This window comes from Vipera ursinii (genome assembly GCF_947247035.1).
Source record: "Vipera ursinii genome assembly, chromosome: 4".
NCBI classification, from domain to species: domain Eukaryota; kingdom Metazoa; phylum Chordata; class Lepidosauria; order Squamata; family Viperidae; genus Vipera; species Vipera ursinii.
Genome location: NC_139514.1, coordinates 23,926,671 through 23,953,577, shown reverse-complemented (window position 1 = coordinate 23,953,577; position 26,907 = coordinate 23,926,671). Strand labels below are relative to the sequence as shown.

General features: G+C 39.7%; 1 protein-coding gene across 1 annotated transcript in view; it reads right to left on the bottom strand.

The window, feature by feature from the left end:
* Positions 1–18,688: 18,688 nt before the first annotated feature.
* B3GLCT (beta 3-glucosyltransferase) overlaps positions 18,689–26,907 on the bottom strand; it is a 68,087-nt gene continuing 59,868 nt past the window's right edge. The window contains exons 13-15 of the mRNA XM_083361878.1: positions 24,884–25,003; positions 24,101–24,245; positions 18,689–20,463 (exon numbers count right to left, since the gene is read on the bottom strand). Coding sequence (XP_083218004.1) covers positions 20,302–20,463; positions 24,101–24,245; positions 24,884–25,003 — 427 coding nt within the window. The 3' untranslated portion in view covers positions 18,689–20,301. The remainder of the gene's footprint in view (positions 20,464–24,100; positions 24,246–24,883; positions 25,004–26,907) is intronic.

The following is a 26,907-nucleotide window of genomic DNA, read 5'->3' as shown; positions in this document are numbered from 1 at the left end:
AAACAAGCAAGCAAGCAAATAAATAAATAAATAAATAAATAAATAAATCAGGGTTGTTACTTCATTGTTTTCAGTTGAATTAACATTTATTTTGTAGTATTCAGGGCTTTCAAGGGTTAAATGAACAGAAACAGCATTGGGATGGGTATGTAAAAAAAAGCTTCCCAGCATGGGTTAAATAAAGCAGACATGTCAAACTCACGATGTCATGTGATGTCACGCAACATATCAGGACTATTTTGCCATTGCCGGCAATGGGGTGGGCGCGGCTTCCACATGACACGTCCGGTCCATGGGCCAGCAGTTTGAAATCCCTGGAAGAGGGTTACATGCTCTTTAAGATAGGAGCTTTGAATACTAGTGAATTAATAACCAATAGAGTAGGTATGTTGTCTGTCTGATAGAATCATCCTTCTGATAGACAATCCCCTCAAAATAAAAATAATAGCTGAAAATATGCATTATGTGGCTAAAATCAAATGACAGGCTTCCATCTTATTTGCGTTGGCAATACAAACAAGATTCAATGACTTAAAATCTGACATTGTAACTATTATTTTTGTAATGTTCATATTGTTATATTGTACAATCCTATTAGAAATTAAATCACATCATTAATACTTTTGTGGCCAATCCTTATAACACGTCTTCTCCTGTAAGCAGTATTTATCCACCTCTCCCACCCCCAAGGGAGAGAGAAGTTTGCAGTTTGAAAATAAACTACAGCAAGGTGAGGTCAGTCTAGTGTTATCATGACCTCATTATATCCATTCCATGCTGCTTATAGATGTCTCAAGATATGCATTTTCTCAGTCATCCATCCTTCATCAAGGCATCAACCAGAAAGAATCACTTTCCTTGCAGCTTCAGATCCACATCAATGGTTTCCAAGGTGATCAGTTTTCATAGCAGATCAATCAGCTTTATAAATCCCTTTAACGACTCTTGCATGTGTTGGTCTGGTTCTGATTAATTAACTATTCATCCTTATTTCTTTTGCAAATCAATGGCCTACTAAGTCTGAGATTCTAAGCATACTTATCTGAGAGAAAGTTATAATGAAAATGGTATTTTTTCTGAGCATGCATTCTTAAGATTGTAGGATGTTTGAGTTAACATCCAACAACAGTCCAACATTTTGTGGAACAAAATCAATTGATGAAACAGTCAAATAAATTGTAAAAGGGATTTGAGTTTACCTAATTTTGCACACTAGTAATACATCAGAATGAATTTAGCAAGATTCAGGTCTCCAAACCTCAGAAATGTGATGGACATGATGATATAAATGCAGCTGTATAACCATTTTCAAATGCACAGCTTGAGTACATGAATGGAGAAGACAAATGCATTAATGGAAACACATACACTAAGAGTACACTGCTCGTATAATATGTTTGATATGTAAGTCATGATGGGTAATCTGTAGCACTCCAGATATTTGTGGAACTGCAGTTTCCAGCATTTTTAGGAAACATAATGAATTATGAAGGATTTTGGGAATTGTTCAGTTACATCTAGAATTCCATGGGTTGCCTATATTAATGCAGAGTTTCTTTGGTCAGGAATCCAAGTTATGTTATATTGGCAATAATACACCAATCTTGGGTTGGCCGAAGGGTGTATCTTGTCTACATATTGTCAAAAACTCAGAGCTGTTGCTGTAATAGTATATACTCACTACTTTAAAAAAATATATTTGTTATGTTTGCAGGTCTATATTTTAACCATTGTATGTGCAATATGTTTTAATTGCTGAGCACTGAATGGACATGAAAATGAAGTGATGGGAAAATGCTGAAATTTTCAATCTTGGGAAAGGAGCTCTTGAGTACTTATACTGTTGCTTATTTTATTTATGAACAAAAACAGCATCAACAAAATCCAATATATTTTTCTGCTGAATTTTGAAGACTCAGTATTGCACTTATTGCCCCTTGTTTCCATATATATAATGTGGAATACACTGGCCCTCCAACAGAAGTCTTTATATGTATATATAAAGTCTTATGGCTTTGCCTCTGTGCTTGCAGGCCTTAAGATGGCTGACATCCCTTTCTTGACTGAATTTATGCCATTGTTTTTTTATTATGACATGAGTCAGATAGGAAGGCCCTTAAAAGGGGATGATAGTGGGGGAAGAGAGACATAAATCCGAAGACGTCTATCAACATGAAAGATAGTCCTAGGTTTACTAACATTATTTACTAACATATAGTAATAACATTATTAGCATATATAGAGGATATTGTGGAATAAATCTGTAGGTAGCATTCCATCAAATGATCTTTTAGGCTCTTGCTCTTTTCAATAGATGAGGGGCAGCTCTGTACACATGCTAGGGGTTTGGTGCATAAAGAGGTATCTTTTGAACTCAGTGGGAAACCCCACCTTATAGGGACAATTCTATCATTTGGAGATGCCTACTACAACATGGTATCCTCCCAGCCAGGACATCCTGTAATTGAGACTCCTATATTATAGTTTCCTTTACATCTGTTTGTTATATCATTATGAACATGGTATTCTTACTCCCACTTCAATTGGTTTATAATTTCCTGTATATTGTAGGCACCAAGTGCTATCTCAAACATTATGTTTGGTTCAGGTAGACAATGACTCAGAGTGGTTCACAACGAAAAGAGTTTATTCAATACACATAAGTCAACTGACAACTGTCAAATGTTTCAGGCTTTTATACTAGAACTGTTTAAACTGTATCCAATCATCAGTCACTATTTTCCCGCTTCTTTACAACTTTAACCAATAGTTGCACCAGAATCTCCCGCTTCAAAGAACCTTCATTGCAACCTGCTATTTGCATGTTTGCAACAATTTACTGACATAACACCCCTTACCCCCCAGTTGTTGTTATTTATTGACATAGTCTCTTAAGTATTTGGGTGGCCTGTGGACCCTTGATGGATATCTACTGCTTTGAATACCTAAGTCATCGCTATCAGATTGTCTGCTTGGCTGGCTTACACTGGTGGATCTAGACTCTAGAATTGTTGGCTCAGATGCTTCTCTGCTAACGAGTTGTGACTGTTGTTGTGTTTGATGTTGATGTTCAGCTAATGCGGGCCTGCTCAAAGGGGGCAGCTCCCAGTCAATTTGACTGTGTTGTTTGTTGTGTATGTAAATAGTTATTAATAAGGGAATTAGCTGTTTGCAAAATAGCAGGGTTTTGAGCGGGAAATCCAGGTGCAATCATTGGTTGTAATAACCTAGGAGCGGGAAAATAAGCTCCATCGATTGGCTACACTTCAAACACTACCCCTATATAAGGTTGCAACATTTGACAGTTGACAGTTGACTTTGTGTATTCAATAAACTCGTTCATAGTTAAACCTCTCTGAGTCCTCGTCTATCAGAACCAAACAATTGGCGACGAAGGTGGGATAGACAGAAGACCAGAGATTTGGCGGAATCGTCGCGCAAAGGCGGCAGAGTCAGAACGAGTCACAGTCAACCGAGCGGCCGCGGCAGTAAAGAAAATTCTCTGAATGGCGCAAATAGGGTCATTGAAGGAATTCGACCCAAACTTTCCCGAGGATTGGGAAGAATACATAGGACAAGTCGAAGGGTTCCTGCTAGTGAATGGAATCACAGACGACCGTAAAAAAGCGGCAGCGCTATTGACGATTTGTGGCACACCGGTCTACAGAATCGCTGTCGGACTGTGTCAACCGCAACCAGTCTCAAGCGTGCCTTACGCCGACCTCCTAGCCAAACTAAAGGTCCACTTTACACCACGGAGGTCCGAACTCTTCTGGCGGCGCATCTTTGAGAAGAGAAACCAGAGACCGGGAGAATCCATACAAAAATTTGTCGCTGCCGTCAGGGAAGCCGCAGTACGATGTAAATACGATAATCTAGAAATAAGAATTCGGGACCGAGTAGTACTGGGCTTGCGTGATGAGCAGCTTCAAAACAGAATAATTGCCAAACCCACTCTGCAGGAAGTGATCGACGAACTTCTAACGTACGAGTCCACCGGGTATCGCGACCCCCCCCGCAGCAGCATGGCAGCGGCGTCCGAGATCAATCAAGAGGGCTATGTGGACTGCGGGGAGGCGGACCAGCAGTGGGAAGAAGATATAGCTGAAATCTCCAGGCGGTTCGGAAAATTGGTGCCAAGACAACCCAGAAGTGAAGGGCCTGAACCTGCCCGCCGTCAACAACCCGCAACTCCGCAAAGACAAGCGACGGCGACACAACGACCTTGGCGGGACACCACAACCAGACCGCGCGACATGGACAACCAGAACCGGTGTGGCAGCTGCGGAGGCAACCATCCCCGCGCCTCTTGCCGATTCCGTACCGCAAAGTGCATGGCATGCGGCAAGACCGGCCACATCCAGGCCATCTGTAGGAGCCGTGTTCATGACAACCGCCTCCACGAAGTCGATGTGTGGGCCGAGGGTAAGGTAAACCCTAGTTTAAGTGGCAAGGAGACCCCTAAACCCTGGGTTAAAATTCCAAATCTAGGGGAGGTGGCGCGTGTCAGCCGGAGGAAACAGGGAAAAGGTTACAATTTTCCTGGAGGAAAATTAAAAATCACAGTCCACCTGCAAGGGGTCCCTTGCAGAATGGAAATAGACTCAGGGGCTTCAGTGTCAATAATCTCCACTGAAACCCTTGAGAGGATAGAACAAATAAGTGGAAGGAAAATTCCACTTAATTCAACAAATATTCAATTAACCGATTTCCAAAAAAGCCCCATAAAAATAAAAGGAAAGGTTAGCCTTAGCGTTAAATTTAAGGGATTTAAGGGGGTCTTAGAATTAATAGTCACGGAGGGACATAGGACTAGCTTAATAGGGGTTAACTGGTTCCCTGCCCTGGGCATTTGGATCGGGGGAATAAATTCAGTAATTAAAAATAAGACCCTCGAATCAGTCTGCAATGAATTTGCAGACGTATTCGATGGGTCTTTGGGTAGGTACAAAGGGCCCCCAATTAAATTTAACCTAGACCCCTCTGTAAAACCGATCAGGCTTAAGGCCCGAAGGGTACCTTTCGCCCTAAAGGAAAAAATCGAGGCCGAGCTCGACAGGCTTGTAGGCCAAGGGGTATTAGAACCTGTTGAGGGTGGCTTGTGGGAAACACCGATTGTCACACCCCTCAAACCCAATGGGGATGTGAGAATCTGCGCTGACTATAAGGCCACCCTGAACATGGGAATGAAAAAGCATGCTTACCCGGTCCCGACGGTGAAGCAGGTCCTCGCCACGATCCAGGACGGCGCCATGTTTGCCAAGCTAGACTTGGCGCATGCGTACTTACAGTTGACTGTTTCTAAAGAGGCTGCAGAGGCACAGACAATAGTTACCCACAAGGGGGCGTTCCGAGTCCACAGACTGCAATTTGGTATTGCAGCAGCTCCAGGCATCTTCCAAGAAGTGATGGAGAGGACCTTAAAGGGCATACCTGGAGTATGCCCTTACTTTGATGACGTCCTGATAGCTGGAAAAGATGAGGAAATGTTAGTAGAGCGGCTGGAACAGGTATTGGGTAGATTCAGGAGGGCTGGATTGAAACTAAAAAGGGAAAAATGTAGCATAGGGGTTAAATCCACTGATTTTTTGGGGTTTAGAATTGACAAAAATGGAATCCACCCTACCCCTGACAAAATTAAAGCAATTAAATGGGCCCCAGAACCAAAGAATAAGGCGGAACTACAGGCCTTCCTCGGACTGGTAAACTTTTACCACACGTTTGTGCCCCACAAGGCTGCCATTGCAGAACCCCTCCACAGACTCTTAGATAAGAAGACTCCTTGGCAATGGCTAGACAAACACAGAGTAAGTTTCCAAACTTTAAAGGACATTTTGTCCAGTAACTCAACTGTAACTCACTTTATAGAAAATAAACCAATTTACCTGGCGTGCGATGCTTCGCCTTATGGTGTAGGGGCTGTAATCAGCCACTTAGACAAACAAGGAATACAAAGACCAATTGCATACTATTCACGCACACTAACCAAAGCAGAGCGGAATTACGTTCAGATAGACAGGGAGGCATTAGCAATAGTGGCAGGAGTAAAAAAGTTCCACGACTACCTTTATGGTAGGAACTTTACTATACTGACAGACCACAAGCCCCTGTTGGGACTGTTTACCACAGATAAACAGACTCCCCAAATAATGTCACCTAGAATGCTGAGGTGGTCCATTTTCCTCTCAGCATACTCATTCTCCCTCCAATACAGACCGGGCAAGGACATGGGACATGCGGACGCCCTTAGCAGATTGCCTCTAAACATAACAGAGGAAGACCCTGCACCTGCGGGACAAATAATGTCCCTACAGGATATTCCCGATTGGCCCCTAACTGCTAAAGACATAGCTGAGGCAACAAATAAGGACCACACTTTAAAGAGAGTAATGGCCTGGGTCCTGAGCGGGTGGCCAAACGCCAACCCGGATGAAAAATACATTCCCTATTTTAGAAGGAAAGATGAACTGTCAGTTCATCTGGGATGTTTACTCTGGGGAAATCGTGTGGTTATTCCAGGAATCCACAAATCAGCCATTTTACTAGAATTACATGAAGGACATCCTGGAATAGTACGGATGAAGGCGTTGGCTAGGAGTCACTTGTGGTGGCCAGGACTGGACAAGGACATCGAGGAATGTGTTGCCAATTGCCATCTGTGCCAACGCTCTAGGCCGGAACAACAACACATCCGTACGCATAAGTGGGAGTTAGCTAGAAATCCTTGGTCCAGGATTCATATTGATTTTGCTGGGCCTTTCCAAGGGTTAACATTTCTGGTAGTGGTTGACAGCTTCTCTAGATGGCTAGAGGTAGTACCAGTCAGTTCAGCAACCTCAGGTAGAACCATACAGGCATTAAGGGGCCTCTTTGCCACTCATGGGTTGCCGGATTTAATCGTGTCTGATAATGGGCCACAATTCACATCTATTGAATTTCAGGATTTCCTCAAGGCCAACTCGATTAAGCACAGGACATCAGCACCCTTCCACCCATCCACCAACGGCTTGGCTGAACGGAATGTGAGGACCACGAAGGACGCCTTAAATAGAATCATTCGAGGTGACTGGCATCAGAGACTGGCCGAGTTTTTGTTGGCCCAACATACGACCCCATGTTCTGCTACAGGGAAAAGTCCAGCTGAAATGAGGTGGGGAAGGAGACTAACCACCAAATTGGACAGATTACACCCTGACAGACTTCTTCCAAGCGCTGAATTGGACATTCCTAACAGAACATTTAAAGTGGGGGACTTGATCTGGGCCAGGAATTACGCCCAAGGGGACAAATGGATGCCAGGGGTGGTGACTGAAATTTTAGGACCTCTGTCGTACACTATTGAGGGGGAAGGGAATAGGATCTGTAAAAGACACACAGATCAGCTGAGGAAGAGATCCAGTGGGTGCTTGCCAGCAGAGGGGGGCCAAAGCACAATTGGGGAAGGAAGTACATCCAGATTCATTAATAACAACATGCCAGAGAGTGTGGTAGAGGAATGGCAAAACATCTCTTCCCCTGCATCCCCACAACAACAATCTAGTCAAATAGATTGGGCGGTACCCCTGCGAGGTAGGCCAGTGACTACTGAGTATCAAACACAAACCAATGCACAAAACAGCAACAGGGAAACATCAGAGTCGAGTAACCCAGAGCCTAGGTCCAACACAGACAAGCAGCCAAGCGGTCAATCAGGAAAAGGGGTCCCCAGCAGCCAGAGTAATAGATACCCTACTAGAATACATAGGCCACCAAAATATTTAAGGGACTTTGTAAAGAGTTAACAACAACTGGGGGGTAAGGGGTGTTGTGTATGTAAATAGTTATTAATAAGGGAATTAGCTGTTTGCAAAATAGCAGGGTTTTGAGCGGGAAATCCAGGTGCAATCATTGGTTGTAATAACCTAGGAGCGGGAAAATAAGCTCCATCGATTGGCTACACTTCAAACACTACCCCTATATAAGGTTGCAACATTTGACAGTTGACAGTTGACTTTGTGTATTCAATAAACTCGTTCATTGTTAAACCTCTCTGAGTCCTCGTCTATCAGAACCAAACATTGTTGGTTAGCTATGGACGCACTGGTTTGAATTTCTGCTTCCCCACTTACTGGCAGGTTGTTATAATTAAGCCGTGATGCAATGTTCCCCCCGTGTATACTATGATCTCCCTCAACTGGCATGCTACCAATAGTTCTCTTCCTTAGCTGATCTATATGTCTTTTGCTTACCCTATTCCCTTCCCCCTCAATAGTGTAAGACAAAGGCCCCATTATATCAGTGACCACCCCTGGGACCCATTTGTCCCCCTGTGCATAATTCCTGGCCCAGACTAGATCTCCAATTTTGAATGATCTGTTGGGAATGTACGGTTCAGCACTGGATGGTAGTCTGTCAGGATGTAACCTGTCCAGTTTGGTGGTTAGCCTTTTTCCCCACCTCATCTCTGCCGGGCTTTTTCCGGTAGCCGTGCAAGGGGTCGTATGTTGGGTCAGCAAGAATTCTGCCAGTCTTTGGTGCCAATTGCCACGGATGATTCTCTTTAATGCATCTTTGGTGGTTCTCACGTTGCGTTCAGCCAAGCCGTTGGTGGACGGGTGGAAGGGTGCTGATGTTGCGTGTCTAATCGAGTTGGCCCTGAGGAAATCCTGGAATTCAACAGAGGTGAATTGGGGCCCATTATCTGACACAATTACATCAGGTAACCCATGAGTGGCAAAGAGGCCCCTTAAGACTTGTATTGTTTTACCTGAAGTCATTAAACTGACAGGTATTACCTCTAGCCATCTAGAGAAACTGTCCACCACTACTAGGAAGGTTAACCCTTGGAAGGGTCCAGCAAAATCAATATGAATCCTAGACCAAGGATTCCTGGCCAATTCCCACTTATGAGTATGTGTGTGTTGCAGCTCAGGTCTAGAACGCTGACACAAATAACATCCAGAAACACATTCTTCTATGTCCTTGTCAAGTCCAGGCCACCATAAGTGACTTCTAGCCAATGCCTTCATACGTACTATTCCAGGGTGGCCCTCATGTAACTCTAATAAAATTGTAGATCTGTGGATTTCAGGAATGACAACACGGTTGCCCCAGAGAATACATCCCAAATGGGATGATAGTTCATCCTTCCTTCTAAAATATGGAACGTACTTGGCATCCGGGTTAGTACTTGGCCACCCACTAAGGACCCAGGCCATGATTCTTTTTAGGATATTGTCTTTATTGGTGGCCTCAGCTATCTCTTTAGCCATTAAGGGGCATTCAGGAATGTCCTGTAAAGACATAATTTGTCCCACAGGAGCAGGGTCTTGCTCAGTGTTGTTTAATGGCAGTCTGTTAAGGGCATCTGCATGTCCCATTTCCTTGCCAGGTCTGTGTTGAAGGGAAAATGAATATGCTGAGAGGAAAATTGACCACCTCAGCATCCTGGGCGACATTATTTGGGGTGTCTGTTTATCAGTGGTAAACAGTCCCAATAATGGTTTATGGTCAGTGAGTATGGTAAAGTTCCTACCATAAAAGTAATCATGGAACTTTTTTACTCCTGCCACGATTGCTAATGCTTCCCTATCGATCTGTGCATAATTCCGCTCTGCTTTAGTAAGCGTCCTGGAATAATATGCAATTGGCCTTTGAATACCATGACTGTCCAAGTGGCTGATAACAGCCCCCACACCATAAGGTGAAGCATCGCATGCTAAATAAATTGGTTTATTCTCAATAAAATGGGTTACTGTTGATTGGCTAGAAAGAATATTTTTTAATGTTTGGAAACTGACTCTATGTTTGTCAAGCCACTGCCACGGGGTTTTTTTTTATCTAAAAGTCTATGTAGAGGCTCTGCTATAGCAGCTTTGTGTGGCACGAATGTGTGGTAAAAATTAACTAATCCAAGGAAGGCTTGTAATTCAGCCTTGTTTTTTGGTTCTGGTGCCAATTTAATTGCCTTGATTTTATCAGGGGTAGGATGAATTCCATTTTTGTCTATCCTAAATCCTAAAAATTCAGTGGATTTAATCCCAATACAGCATTTTTCCTTTTTTAATTTTAGTCCAGCCCTCCTAAACCTTTCCAATACCTGTTCCAGACGCTCAGCTAATATTTCTTCATTTCTTCCAGCTATAAGAACATCATCAAAATAAGGGCATACACCAGGTATGCCCTTTAAGGTCCTCTCCATCACCTCTTGGAAGATGCCTGGAGCTGCTGCAATACCAAATTGCAGTCTGTGGACTGGGAACGCCCCCTTGTGGGTAACTATAGTCTGAGCTTCAGCAGCCTCTTCAGAAACAGTTAATTGCAAATACGCCTGCGCCAAGTCTAACTTGGCAAATATGGCGCCATCCTGTATCGTGGCGAGGACCTGCTTCACCGTCGGGACCGGGTAAGCATGTTTTTTCATTCCAAGGTTCAGGGTGGCTTTGTAGTCAGCGCAGATCCTCACATCCCCATTAGGTTTAAGGGGTGTGATGATCGGCGTTTCCCACAAACCACCCTCAACTGGTTCTAAGACGCCTTGGCCTACAAGCTTATCGAGCTCGGCCTCGATTTTTTGCTTAAGGGCGAAAGGCACCCTTCGGGCCTTAAGCCTGATGGGTTTAACCGACGGATCTAAATTAAATTTAATTGGGGGCCCTTTGTATTTACCTAAAGACCCATCGAATACGTCTGCGAATTCATCGCAGACTGATTCGAGGGTCTTATTTTTAATAACTGTGTTTATTCCCCCTATCCAAATTCCCAGGGCAGGGAACCAGTTAAGGCCTATTAAACTAGTTCTATGGCCTTCAGTAACTATTAAATCTAATGCTCCCTTAAACCCCTTATATTTAACACTAAGGGTAATTTTCCCTTTAATTTTTATTGGGGGTTTTTGGAAGTCGGTCAATTGGATTTTGGTTGAACTAAGTGGAATCTCTCTGCCACTTTTTTGTTCAATTTTTCTAAGGGTTTCACTAGATATTATGGACACTGAAGCCCCAGAATCTATTTCCATTTTGCAAGGAATCCCTTGCAATTGGACTATAATTTTTAATTTTTCACCCGGAAAATTGTTAATTTTTCCCTTCCTAGTATGATTGACTCGCGCCACCTCCCCACGGTTCGGGAATTTAACCCTCGGTCTAGGGGTCTCTTTGCCACTATAGTAAGGGGTTACCTTACCTTCGGGCCAAACGTCGACTTCATGTAAGCGATTGTCGTGTGCACGACCCCTGCAAATGGCTTGAATGTGGCCGGTCTTCCCACACACTCTGCATCTGGCGGTACGGAATCTGCAAGTTGCACGGGGATGATTGCCCCCGCAGCTGCCACATCGGTTGTCGTTGTCGCGCGGTCTCGTTGCAGTGTCTCTCAGTTGTCGTTGGGTTGCGGTTGCTTGTCGTTGCGGTGTTGTGGTTTGGAATCAGCGGTTAGGTTCAGGGCCGTCGCTTCAGGATGGGTTTGCCGCCATTTTTCCAAACCGTCTGGTGTCTTCGGCGATGTCAGCTTCCCATTGCTGGTCCACCTCCCCGCAGTCCACAAGGCCTTCTTGATTAATTTCGGCAGACGCAGCCATGCTATTGCGGGGGGGGTCGCGATACCCGGTGGATTCATAAGTCAAGAGTTCGTCCAGTACTTCTTGCAAATCGCCGGTGGGCTTGGCGATAATTCTATTTTGTAGTTGCTCATCACGCAAGCCTAGTACCACTCGGTCCCTGATTCTTATTTCCAAGTTGTCATATTTGCATCGTACTGCGGCTTCTCTGACTGCAGCAACGAATCTTTGGATCGATTCGCCCGGTCTCTGATTCCTTTTTTCGAATATGCGACGCCAAAAGAGTTCTGATCTCCTTGGCGTGAAATGCACTTTTAATTTGGCTAACAGATCGGCATATGGAACGCTTGAGACCGGCTGTGGTTGACAAAGTCCTACAGCGATCCGATACACCGGTGTGCCGCATATGGTCAGTAAAGCTGCCGCCTTTTTCCGGTCATCTGTTATCCCGTTAACAAGCAGGAACCCTTTGACCTGTCCAACATATTCTTCCCAGTCCTCTGGGAAGTTTGGGTCGAATTCTTTCAAGGACCCAATTTGCGCCATTCGGAGGATTGTTGATTCCGCCGCGGCCGCTTGTGGTTGACTGTGACTTCTTTCCAAATTTGCCGCCTACGCGCAGCTGTTCTGCCGAACCTTCTCTGGACCTCCGTCTATCCCACCTTCGTCGCCAGTTGTTTGGTTCAGGTAGACAATGACTCAGAGTGGTTCACAACGAAAAGAGTTTATTCAATACACATAAGTCAACTGACAACTGTCAAATGTTTCAGGCTTTTATACTAGAACTGTTTAAACTGTATCCAATCATCAGTCACTATTTTCCCGCTTCTTTACAACTTTAACCAATAGTTGCACCAGAATCTCCCGCTTCAAAGAACCTTCATTGCAACCTGCTTTTTGCATGTTTGCAACAATTTACTGACATAACACATTACTTTTAGAATCTTGTTTTTTGCAGCCAAACACATCTTTTGTCTCCCATAGACCATTGTAGCCTTTTAATTCCGCTTGCTATTGTTAACAATCATTTCCTCAAAAATGATGTATAGTGTAATATCTTTCCACTTTCTGTGTATGTCTATATGTGCATACAATACTAAAATTTGATTTGTTGTTAGCTATCGTGTGGTTGTTGGGTTGTTTTTGCATGAATGTACATTTGTACGCTCCATTTGTACACTGGTTTTCAGCTGAAAAAGGCTTTTAGAGTTTTTTTTAATAAAATCAATAAAAACAGAATAGTTCCTACCTCTAGGTTTACAACACATATGGGAAAAGAGATATGGAAAAATGAAGTATTACACTAATTCAAACATAAACCAAATATATAAAGTTATTATAATGGTTGGCTTAAAGGAAAATACACATATGCTTCTTTTTGGGCCATATATCAAAACTAGCTTTAAAATGTTAAACAATTGACTAGTAACAGAAGCATCATAAAAATCTATGAGGAGGAACACAACAGTGGGAAATATGAGCTTAAAAAGTCTCAAAGAAAGAACTTTTACAGACAGCTCATCATCACCATGAAGACAATCTTTTATGGAATTTTAAAAGCAAGATGAAGTTAAGGGATTTTAAGAGAAATTAACTTCCAGTGTAGCTGAGTATCCTGATTTTTTTAAAAAGCAGATTTAATACATTTGCACCAATTATCAATAGGATCCCACAGTAGAAGAAGACAATGGGGAAAGCTATTTACGGTGGGTGGGAAAAATGTAAAAGGAGAATAGCAAACAATCCTAATGAGGAAAAGACAAAGAGAGAGAGAGAGAGAAAAGAGACAGTAGAAATGTGTTTGTGACTACTGAAAAAGTTTAGTAATGTTCTGAAAATAAAAAAAGATGCATGCAGAAAATGGAATGTGGGTCAACTCATAAACGTGGAGTATAGATAGATAGCCTGGAACTGTAGACTTGATATCAGAAAAATGAAAGCTTGGAATGAGCTGAAGTTGGCAAAGGATGGTAAGAATTCCAATTAGGGCTTTTTTTTTTTAAGCTGTGTTCAAAATAATGAAAAAAGGCATTAGTGTACAAGCTGCTCCATGAAGGTGGCAAAATGCTAATAAAGAGCAAACAGCCAGTATATAGATTCTGTTTTTTTCCATCAAAGTATCTGTTCCAGCAGGAAATGTGAAGAGTACATCTAAAAGAACAGGATCAAAGCATGAGGTTGATAAAAACATGTCAGGGGATACTTTTTTTTTTTACTTTGAATAAATTTATGTCTGGGATCAACATTCCATGATAGTGAACGAATTAGCTAGTGGCATGAGCAAAAACTATGTTTAAGAAATCCTGAAGAACAGCTGAAATGATAAATGACTAGATGATAGGAAATATGGTCCCAGTTTTCAAAAAAGGGTAGAAAGGTAGATCTAGTAGATACAGATCTAGCAGATTGACAAGAATCCCTCATAATATTCTAGACCAGCAATCCCCAATCTTTGCGGGTTGGTGGCCTGGCTGGGCAGGGGGAGAGAGAGGGGAACTGGGCCATATGAGTGGCAGACCAGCGTGCGCACAACTTAACTTGCGTGAGTGGTGGGCTGGCATGCACACGTGCAAGTGCCTGCCGGCCTTCCACTCACGCAATTTGAGCTGTGTGCACGCGCATGCGGGCTCCAGCTTGCCACTCATGTGGCCCAATTCTAAATAGGCCACAGCCTGGTAATGGCCTGTGTCACAGGGGTTGGGGACCTCTGTTCTAGACCAATTCATATTGTTTTTAAAGGTATGCCTGTAGCACAAACTGCCCTTAAGCTTTGTCACTTCTTCCTCCACTTTCTTTGGCATTGTAATATTAGAGGAATGAAAAAAAAGAAATAGAGGTAGTCCTCAACTTACAACAATTCATTTAGTGACCATTCAAAGTTACAACAGCACCGAAAAAGAGACTTATGACAGTTTTTCACACTTATGACCATGACAGCATTCCCATGGTCATGTGATCAAAATTCAGACTCTTGGCAACTGACTCATATATATGATGGTCGCAGTGTCCTGGGATCATGTCATTCCCTTTTGTGACCTTCTGACAAACAAAGTCAATGGGGAAGCCAGGTTCACTTAACAACCATGTTACTAATTTAACAACTGCAGTGATTCACTTAATAACTGTGGCAAGAACATTCATTAAATGGGGGGAAATTCAATTAGCAAATTCAATTAGACGACGTTGGGTTTTTAAATATGTTTTAATTTTTAACTGTGTAGTTAATTTATTTTGGGGCTGTTATTTAATTCTTTTTTAATTTTTGTATTGTTGTTTTTTTATTGTTGTTAGCTGCCCTGAGTCCTTCGGGAGATAGGGCGGCATATAAGTCCCAAAAATAAATAAACAAACAAACAAACAAACAAACAAATAAATAAATAAATAAATGTCTCATTTATCAGCAGAAATTTTTGACTCAATTGTAATAAATTGAGGACTACCTATAGTTTTCTCATGCATTCATTCATCAAAATAGTGGGGGCAGTGGGCCATCAAATCCAACCATTAATGTGCCTTGTATGCATCGCAATGATGTAAAAATGGGCAGGGCTTCAATTGATCTGATTTCATCTCATTATCTTGATACTGTTGACACACCCTGAAGATGTCTGGGAATACCATCCAAATTTCAGAAACCACATTCTTCCATGGCTATTTGAACCCACATTTCAATGAAATAAGGCTTATTCAAAATTTGATTGAAACTGTATAAAAGGGAACATTAAGCCAAATCTGGGATGTGTAATATGTTTTTTATACCAAATAAAGGATGCAGAGCATGTTTTTATTCTTTACCAAGTCATTAAGAAATGTAGGAATAAGAAAGATGCTTTATCGTATGATCACTGATTAGAGAAAACACAAGAAAATGAACAGTTTGAATTAAGAAATGCTTTCTATCCATAGGATGTCATGGTTGGTTGCTGAGTATAATAAGAATAGTGTACGACAGAAATAAAGCATGCATGAGAATAAATTACATGCTTAGCAAATTATTTAACACTATGCAGGGACAAGCTGTATAGTGTCTCTTTGATTGTCTAAAGTTATTCACAGATAAATGTAACAGGAATGCTTGGAGTGGAAAGGTATATTGGCTGGGCATATGAATCTATATGTACTTTTATATGCAGACAATGCTCTGCTGCTGGCTGAGAAATCAAATGATTTGCAGCAAACGTTACCTTGCATCTGAAAAGTTGATTTCCATTTGCAATCCAAGCTTTAATGCTTGACAGAGCAAAAGCATAAATCCCAAACTACAATATGTTACATTGTGGAGCTTTTGCAAAGACCCTTTCATCTTTGAAACCCCAAAAGTAAAAATACTCCATCGTTCAAGAAAATTCACATTAAAATTGGTTGGGATCATGCTAAGATTGGCAACTGCCTGCTGACCTGAGTATTTGTAGAATTTGTTTGGAGCTGGGTTATGCATTTAGGTGAAAATACATGCAGAATTTCATGACTCTTATTTTCTGATTTCCCCCCCCCCAATTTTGGGAGGAGATATTTGGGAGGTATCTCGTTCATTTTTATTAAAACTGAGTCTACTGAGATCTTATAGTGCATTTTCTATAGATTTAAATCTCAATACTTAAAAAATAGCCCATGATGTCCTATGATAAATGATACCTTCCAATTATAAAATCGTTAAATCAAATCCACAGCAGAGACTCCTGGTTCAGATGCCTGGGGAAACAGCCATATCTTTAGAATCTTATGAAAGGCTAACAGATCAGGACCTCTCTATGAGATGCTGTTCCATAATACAGGAGCTGCCATAGAGGACACAACTCCTGGATCCAACAAGATGAAATTGTTTACAAAAGGAGAACTGGAGCTTGCCCTCTGTAGTAGATCTGGTGGGGTGAGTGGAAACAGTGGAAGAAAGGCAGTCCTGCTAATAGCCAGGTCTTATGTTGCTATAGACAGAGATTTACAGGTGACAACCAGCATCTTGACCTGCCCCTGGGGAACCTGTGTAATTTATGGAGCAAAAGTGTTATATGGTCATAGTGAGAGATGTTGAACACTGCTGATGCTGTTGTATTCTGGATTGCAGCTTCTCAATGCTCTTCAAGGGCAGCTCCATGTACAGCATGTTGCAGCAATCCAAATAGAAGGTTGCAGATACATTGGAAGAAGTTAGGTTAGAATGAAAGCATAATTTTGATCCTTACTCATATAAGACATGTATGCCTTGGAATAATCCTAAATTGAGTTTGACCATTATCATTGTCATTGTTGTTGTCAGCCATTCAGTCATGTGCAATTCTTGGCCATTCTATGGATCAACATTCTCCATGTCCCTCTATCTTGCATCGCCTCCTTCAGATCTTCTATGTTCATCCCGGTGTCATCCTTTATCCAGCCAAAGGGTACCAGGGCAATCCCTTCTCCTTTTTCCACTGATCACTCCCAGCATGACTGACGTTTTGAGTGAGTCAGCTCACATGACACAGCCATATTATAATCGTCTTTGTTTGGCGATCTTGAACATTATCATTAAATTACTGTGGAACAGCATACTGCCAAACATGTTTTAGACTGTTACCAAGAGAAATTTAGATAGTGAAAATTTCAAAATGGCAATATTCCTTTAATGTTCTTCCTGATTGGAGAATTCTAGGAGTTGAAGTCCACACATATTACAGTTGTCAAGTTTGGGAAACTTTGAGATGTTTTAGCATCACCTAAACCTCTCAATTTAATGTTGATATTGGTATGTATTTTGGTAGATTTTATGTTTATAGCTTGATTGTGTGTATGCATGTATAACTATGTATACAAACCCAATTAAAAAGCATAACTAAGATTGATGCTGTTATTTTCAAGAACTCTTTAACTGCTAAGTTCTTAAATACTAATAAGTATTTAAAATGAAACCATTCAAAAGGTTCCTTCTTGTTTAGTGGGTACCAGAAAATGTTTTAAAGATCATCAAGTTCATTGTGGCTGATTGTCAAGTTCGTTGTGTTGTAAATGGTGAACAGATTCTTATTCTTGTGATATGGGCTTGTCCTGCTATTGCTCTTCAGGAACAGCCTCATGTAAAGCATGTTGCATTTATCTAAATGAGTGGCTACAAAGACATGAGTTACTGTGAATAGCACCTCCGAGTCCAAGAATGGCACAACTGGCATACCACTCGAAAGTGCCCAAAGGATCTCCTAGCAATGGCTGCCACCTTTTTCCTGCTCTTTGAGCAAGAGCTGCGAGTTCAGATTGCACACTGGGTCTACTTGGGGTAGTACCACCTCATCCAGGATCAAAGATGAAAGAACCTTATCTCTGGAAGATCCAAATATCCACAGCTACTCTGCCTTGCTAGGGTTGAGTCAGAGTCCCAAAGGTGCTTATTCAAAAGGCAACTGGACTTTCTTGGTTTTTCCTTGAAAAGGTTCTGCTTCTCATCCAAGAAGCTTCTTTGGAAAGAAAGTCCAGTTGCCTTTTTGAAAAAGCACCTTTGGGACAACTATGACCTGGATAATTGAGAATCTCTATAGACATTGAGTCTGAGTCTGTTTGGCCCCATCCAGTCCCAACAGCTTCCAGACACTGGAGTAAGATGTTCACAGTATCACTTAAAGGGCCAGGGATAGAGATACAAAGCTGGGTGTCATCTGCATATGTTTTGTGTATGGAGATCCATGGAGTCAGTGCAACTTTTATTTTTTTGGCAGCAAGATAACTGGAAGGAACAGATGCTCCAGTGTCAGTAATTGAGAGGGGGAAAAAGAAGCCATAATAAAGAACATGCCAAAAATGAAGGGTAGAGAAGGGCATGGCATATGATTTTAGATTACAGAAAAGATTTTTCTTCTCATTTATTCAATTTGTTTGGTCACTCATTCATCATGTGAATATTAGAAGCATCTTCCCAAAGGTGTTATATACTTCTGCTCCATGTCAGACCAAAGAATTAGTGTCTAATTCTTTCCCTGGAAATTGTGTGAGTCTGGGGAAGAAAAGACTTCAGCTTATTCCTGAAAAGACGGAGTAGCTATTGATTTTAGGCCGCCTGGATTTGCTGACTTTTGATCTTATGAATGGGGTAGCACTCTTCCTAGTAATTTGGGGATCTTGTTAAATTCTCAGCTCCTGCTCTGTTGACAAAAAGTGACAGTACAATATATTATTCTATTTTAAATCATTTGTTTTATTTCACACAGTAAACATAAATAATAATCCATCCCATTCAGTACAAAACGCATAGATCTGAATCAGCAGATGTATCCATTGTTTAAGGCACTGAGAGAAGGAAATACAGAAACGATAGAAGACAGTGACTCCTTTAATTCAAACACTTCAATTCAATCCATCTTGAGTAGGGCCATTGAATACTCTTAAAAAAAATCCAGGCTACATTCATAGTAAATGTATACTGCTTTATTGATTTTGGTTAAATAAGTATTTTTTCCAAATTGGCCAATGATCTAAGAATGACAATACTTTGGACCACAATGCTTTGTGCTATTAAAAAAAACACAAAACTACAATACCGCTTTAAGAATTTTTATCTGGTTACAATATAGCAAGCAAAATTGATTTATATCTTGTAACTACCTTTGATGGAAGAAATTTTATTTAAAAAGTTAGGATAGGATAGTGTACTAAATACAACTGTTTTTATTAAGGCTGCAATGAATTTTGCTCATATGGAAGAAAGGGACTCTGAGATAATGGCATGGCCCTAATTTACCTTTTGATTCACCACATTCGATTTGTTTGTTCCATTGCTATTTCAAAAAAAATGAAGAAACAGTAGAGCTGTGTGCATTTAGAAATGATTCAGCAGAAGTGCTTTGGATGTTTCGGCAAGCAAAACGCAGACTCTTAAAGTAGACGCAGGCTTGCACCGAAGCTTTAAAAAAGGGGCTGTTTTAATGAGTATCAAAAAAATAAAAAATAAACACTGAGCTGCTGTGAAGGTGAAACGTTTCCGCCAAACCCTTTTTGAAGCATGTGCAATCCTTGCCAGTAACTGCTGCTTCTTGAATTGATTCCAAGCAATTACAGTTCCTATGGGAAATGGAATGCTGTTATTGTCATATGGCAGTGAAACTTTGCTAGATGAGGAAATAAAATGAGGGCAATATTTTTTACTCTGATTCTGGGCAAACATTTTATCCTATTCTGCTGTTCGTATTTTAAATAATTGCAAAATGATTACATGACATAAAATGTGTATGTGAAGGTTATTGTCTTTTTTTCCTTCAAAATGTATCCTTTTTTTGGGAAGCAAAAGAATGTTGATGAATTGGCAAAAGATCTTAGCATCTAATAGGTGATAACTATTACAAACTTTTATAACAGAAGCATTAATTTTAAAACTTTAAGGCCAATAAAAGGGAATAAGTGCACAAATAAAAGTTTGCATCCATTTGATTTAGAGCAGCAATATTCAGAGCATGGTCTAGTAACAACTGTGGATCCTGTGTGGTCTACACTCACAAGATTTAATATAAACTTGTTTCCAAGCCATCCTTCATTAGTACCTACACAAAGTAATGAACAATGTGGCAGTGTGGCAATGGGGCAGTGGAGAGGTTAATTGCCTTGGGCACAGATACTATATCCCTAAACAGTGGTTCTAATTATGGGATGTAAATTATAGTAGTCCAAAAGGAAGAAAGCAGCATACTGTGCCAAAAAGTGGTACTTGTATAACATGGGCAACAAATAATTATAAATAGAGCAATAAAATTTTATCTACATTCTAAATATTAAGACCATAACAATATTTATAAATATTTTCATAATTATAAATCCTCTCTGACATGTTTGCTTCCATATTCCAAATCTTGTACATTTGGAGCCAACCATGTAAAATAAATCTTTACTGGATCAATATTCCAGTGTTTATGAAATGATATTGGAACTTGATGGGATAGGAAGTCCTTTGGATAATCCATTGGGCGAGCCTAGAATTGAAGTAAAAGAGAGAATGAGTTGCATACTTATAAAATATTTTTTTCAATTATATAAAAAAGCAAAGATTATGTATTCTCAAATCAGATACAGACACAGTCCTGTTAAGTTGATAACATGATAAGCACAGCAGGAATGTATGGCATCTTTGTAGAAAATCTGTTCACATTGACCTTTACACATGTAGCTCTTTGTGACAAGATGAATCTAATATGGCAGTGAGGCTGGGCTATTATTATTCCAATGAAACACTGCATATACAATTTGAATGGCTGCAAAGAGCTAATGTAACTGTTGTGTATATGGTAAACAAAGCTGTATTTATTCTTTTTAGAAGAAGCATTACTAAATCCCATTATCTGATAACCAATAATGGATAAAACAAATTGTTCTACTGTCAACAAAAGATTATACTCTGAAATAAAATAAAAAAGCTAAGCATATTGTTTCCAGTAAGTTCGAAATACTGTTATTTAAAAGAATAGAAGTTTAGACCTGAGAAAATAGAATAGCGAAATTAACCGAAGAGCGTAGCTTCTGGCCTTTGAAGCAATATAAATTTAAAAAATGAGCATTTTTATTAGTCCTCCTTATTAAAGTATGGTCTTAAATTACGCACTTAAGAATATTATCTTCTTGTTTAGATGATGTAATAGATACAGTATAAAATGCTTTTTTGTCTCCAAATTCTACAATCTATCTGGTATGAAAACTATGGTACCTGGATAGCCCATAAGATATATTGTACTTTACACCAAAGAAGAAGAAGAAGAAGAAGAAGAAGAAGAAGAAGAAGAAGAAGAAGAAGAAGAAGAAGAAGAAGAAGAAGAAGAAGAAGAAGAAGAAGAAGAAGAAGAAGAAGAAGAAGAAGAAGAAAAAGAAGAACTAAAGAGCCTCTTGTTGCGGGTGAAGAAGGAGAGTGCAAAGCTTGGGTTGAAACTAAACATTAAGAAAACCAAGATCATGGCATCTGGCCCTCTCAATTCCTGGCAAATAGATGGGGAAGAAATGGAGGTAGTGACAGATTTTATTTTCCTGGGCTCCAAGATCACTGCAGATGGGGACTGTAGCCAAGAAAGTAAAAGACGCTTGCTCCTTGGGAGGAAAGCCATGGCAAATCTAGACAGCACACTAAAAAGCAGAGACATCACCCTGTCAACAAAAGTGCGTATAGTCAAGGCTATGGTCTTCCCAGTTGCAATGTATGGCAGTGAAAGTTGGACCATAAGAAAGGCTGAGCGCCAAAGAATTGAGGCCTTTGAACTATGGTGCTGGAGAAGACTCCTGCGAGTCCCTTGGACTGCAAGGCGATCAAACCGGTCAGTCCTAGAGGAGATCAACCCTGACTGCTCTTTAGAAGGCCAGATCCTGAACTCAAATACTTTGGCCACCTAATGAGAAGGAAGGACTCACTGGAGAAGAGCCTAATGCTGGGAAAGATTGAGGGCAATAGAAGAAGGGTACGACAGAGAATGAGGTGGCTGGATGGAGTCACAGAAGCAGTAGGCGTGAGCTTAAATGGACTCCAGAAGATGGTAGAGGACAGGAAGGCCTGGAGGAACATTGTCCATAGGGTCACGATGGGTCGGACACGACTTCGCAACTAACAACAACAACAACACCAAATAAGTATATAAAGATCTTGGGAATATGGAAAGTCTATTAAGGATCTGGCTAATTGAATATGGCAATTCAAAACCATTTGTTCATGAGTACATTCTCAGAACCACAACAGCATTTGTTTTTTCACTGTCTCATAATGTAACAATGCATATTAGTGAAATATTTAAACAGAAGCAAACAAGCTTATACATGATAGTTGCCTTTTGCTTCCACAATAAATTAAAGAGAATTTTTAAAGAACATAAGAAGATATTAGTTTTGACCAGGTACTTGTATAAGAAGATAATTTGAAGATACATTTTGCTATCTCATCTGGTTTGCCTTTTCCATTTGAAATTTAAATGTTAAACTAAATCCCAAGAAATAAGAATAATAAATAAATAAATGGACTATATATTTTAAGAATTGTGCTTGCACTGGAAAAGTGATGAGAATCTGTCTTCTTAATTTTCAACATGCAAATATTATTTATGCTCTGTCCTTAAATTTTCATATTTATTTTATAATGAAACTATTTTGCAATTCAGTGTGTGGTATCTCAGGGTACTTCTTTTTTCCAAGAGTTAAATACAATATGAAAAAAATTATGTTAGCGTCCCTGGAAAGTTGCTCCTACTCAAACATTAATAATATGCAAAATTGATGTTTGTGACCTAGAATTATAGAATTTCCTCTGCCTAATTTGTTTTATATTTTAATTTATTATTTAATCAATTTTTATTCTGCTTTCATATTAAGATTCATACATTTTGCCTTATGACTCTGCAGAAGTTTAAAATTACTGTGGGGATTTATGCTTCCTTGAGGCTATATTGTACCAGAAGGCTGGATAGATGAAAAACTGGATGACTTTGGATAACAAACTTCTTTATCTGAAGTTAAGCATTTCACTTGCTGCATAATTAGAGGACTGATTGAAATAAAAGCTAAAGAGGTAACAATATCTTAATTTCATAATCTGAATTGTTCACCCAACAGTTGCAGTAATAAGATCTTCCCAAAACATTAATTATATACTTATGAAAAATTAGAGTATTCAAGTGGATTCTGAAACAGTATCGGACCATTTCCTAATAGAAACCAACTCTATAGTTCAAACATAAAATGGCTGCTAATTGATATGAGAAAGCTAACAATATGTATAAATTGTTAATTTAGTATTTAATGTACTTTGTATACTTATGACAAAGCAGAATATAAATATTTTAAATAAATGTTTATTTGAAACAGAAAGTTTACTAGTTACATGAGTCTTTAAATGATATTCATGTTTCACTGAAACGCTAGGAGTCCATTTTTCATATAATCTCCCTTCTTAGCATTTTCTACTGCTTTCATGTTACCATTACAAAAGTATTCTAGATAAATTTGGTGATGATCAGCACATTTTAAAAGTTAGACATTATATTTTGGAAATTACATTTGTTTGAATGATGATAAAACACGATTTAGGGAAGAAAAGTGCAGCTACACGTGGAAATTGAAGACCACGAAATCTGTGGTTAAAACTACAAGGAAAAAATTAATCTCTCCTGATTTTTTAAAAAATTATCTAAACACATCTTGTAATGTTTTGACAGTTGTGTTGAGATAAGATGCTCTAGTTGGTTTTTGTACGAAAGCCAGACTTGACATATGTTGACATATATTGATAAATATTGATATATTTATAAAAATAAGCATGATTTGAAACACTAGGATATTCACTGTATGTTCACCTGTTTCCATTTTATTATTCTGGAAGAATTTAATTTGTGTAGACCAAAAAGGGGCATCTTTTAATATCCTATTAATAATGTATGTTCTGTACTTTATTGCCAAAGTTCCAGCCTTCTATTTATAGTTTGAAACGCCCTTGCATCCCTGTTTCCTAGTAAAGAATCTAGGAAAAAGCAGGAATGCTTTATGTAACATATTTCACAGCTGTCGTATCATTTTAATTAGGTTTTACGGAAACTGACCTAATATTAACCATGAGATACTTAAGTTACAGGTAACAACACTCACCTGATGGAAGAGAGGGCTATGTGTAACTGGAATTCCTAAACCACTGAAACACATTCCAATTACCATATCATCAGGGGCATCATTGCTGTAGCAGCGGCATTTACTAGCAAACAATTTTTGGATTGCTTCTCTGTTGAAGACCATCCTTTTAAGACAAGTCCAAAAAGAATAATAATCAAGAAGATAAGAATTATTACTGAATAAAAGGTTTTATCTACTAACAGCAATTATGAGTCTGTAACAGTCATCGCAAACAGATTACTACTGCTCTGGTCTCCTAATGAAATCATAATGCTATACGTTCTTCTTCCTAGTAATATCAACATAACTTAATGGATGTCATTTAACGTTACCATTACTTGTGATTGATAGTAGAAATCTGTTTTAGGATTATTGACAAATTAGATGCTCAATCATATACCACTTCCAAATACAACTCAACTGAAAAAAACAATACCTATCAGGATACAACAAGGTATCAAGTATACAGCTTTGATAAATCAGATATGATTTCTAATTGTACTCATGGTGCTTTGAATTTCTTTTTGCTATGTTTATTTGTCTATTGAAATGGTACAGTAAGTTATTATATTGCTATTTACAAAGTTAGGACACTTTTATATTTCTCATTCCTGTAAAAATTCTATGACAACAGGACTATAAAAATCTCATTCATAGTGGCAGAGCCTGATATCAGAAGAAATCTATCCATCATGAAAGTGTTGAAAACTAAATTATTGTTCTTACGTTTCTTTACTCCTTTGAATAACTTAAATGACTTACCCTCCTCCACCAGTAATGTAACTATAGCCTCCCGATCCTAAACCATAGCCATAGCGTTCCCCGAGAACCGTTGGCTCACTTGAGTCATAACAACTGAGTAATTTCTGGAGCCTAGAGATGCTAGAACAAAATTACATTGTGAAATACCATCTAATATATTTAATTACTTTTAAAAAATCCCAAACCCTGCAGCTGTACATTGCTGAAACAGAATTTTTAAGAGAATGTCTTTTGAATATTTAAAAAATTTTCACTAGCTACTTAAAAAAACCCTCTTTGTTTCTAAAAAAATCTATACAATCATCAAATATTACTATAAAAAGTATAAGCTTTTCTGTTGTTCTGTTTGGGTCTTTTCTTCAATATAAAGGCCTATAACCTTAAAAAGGTAAAGGTAAAGGTTCCCCCGCACATGCGTGCTAGTCGTTTCCGACTCTAGGGGCCGGTGCTCATCTCCGTTTCAAAGCCGAAGAGCCAGCGCTTGTCCGAGGATGTCTCCGTGGTCATGTGGCTGGCATGACTAGATGCCAAAGGCGCACGGAACGCTGTTACCTTCCCACCGGAGTGGTCCCTATTTTTCTACTTGCATTTTTACGTGCTTTCGAACTGCTAGGTTGGCAGAAGCTGGGACGAGTAACAGGCACTCACTCTGTTACGCGGCACTCGGGATTCGACCCGCCAAACTGCCGACCTTCTGATCGACAAGCTCAGCGTCCTAACCCACTGAGCCACCGCGTCATTCCCTCCTAATTTTAATATTCTAAAGCAAAAGTTATTTTTATGAAACTTTTGTATCAGGCTGCATCATTTAACTTGTTTCTACAATTACAACCCCACCAGGAAAAATGACAAAATTCAGTGTTGATGTCTGCAACAAATCAAGATGGTGAAGATGTGTGCTGATCAGTGATTGTAATAAATATTTGTTTTAATGATTTCATGATCACAATTCATATGTGCCTTGTCATTTGATGCAAGTACCTGATTTGCAATATTTCCACTGTAAATTCATGATACATATTTCAACATTTGCCCTTTTCACAAAGGACTATATCCAAAATCTTGGTTTTCTAATTACAGAAAAAGTTTTTTCAGCACTGACCACCCATATCCATGAGCTATTATACTCAGAAAATTAGGGAGCTCCCATATGGTATTTCTTAGTAATCTTTGGTTTTACTGGCAGCTCTTATTCACTTCTGGATGTGGTCATTCTCCTCCTGAGAGGCAGATCCATGGCTTCCAGATTCCTTCTGAACTTACAATTCTTCTGGAGCAACTGTTGGCCAGTTCTGGCTGGTCTGCCAGATGCAGCACTTCTCAGAGCAGAAGACTTAATGACAGTTACTCCTGCTTTTATTATCTGAAGGCGGAACTATGATGATGAATATGCCACCTAGGGCTGTCTATGAAAACAACCTGGAAACTATAGCTGCTCCAAAATGCCACGAACCAAATTGACACTTTAGGAATATTTCACTAATTTTGTTTCCAAGTTCAAGTCAAGTTTCAAGGTGCTGATATTAACTTATAATGAAGGTCATTTTTATCCTGCTTCGGTCTTTGTTTTTATTTATTCATGTGATTTTTAAAAAATATTTTTATGTTTTATATTGGTTGTTTTATTTATTGTTGTGCACTGCCCTGAATCGCCTTTGGTAAAATGGTATGTATATACATTTGATTAATAAATAAATAAAATGAAGTTGTATATTTTTTATGGGACTATCTCCTCTGAAGGGAATCTGCCTATCCTGTTTCTTCGCCCATTTGGATAGGGATGCTACAAGTGCCTGTGCTTGGATGGGGGGGGGGGAGAAGCACAAAAGCAGAGCTGAACCACTTCACAAGCACATGGCACAACATAGATCAAAGCCAGCAGGACAAGATTCAGCAGTCCATCTGCATTTGAAAGACAAAGGTGTTCTGTACCAGCCTGCTACCGGCCCTGCAGCAAAAGCAGGGACGACCCCTTTACAAATGGCAAGAGGCTGGAATAAAGCCTGCCAAATTTATTCACATAA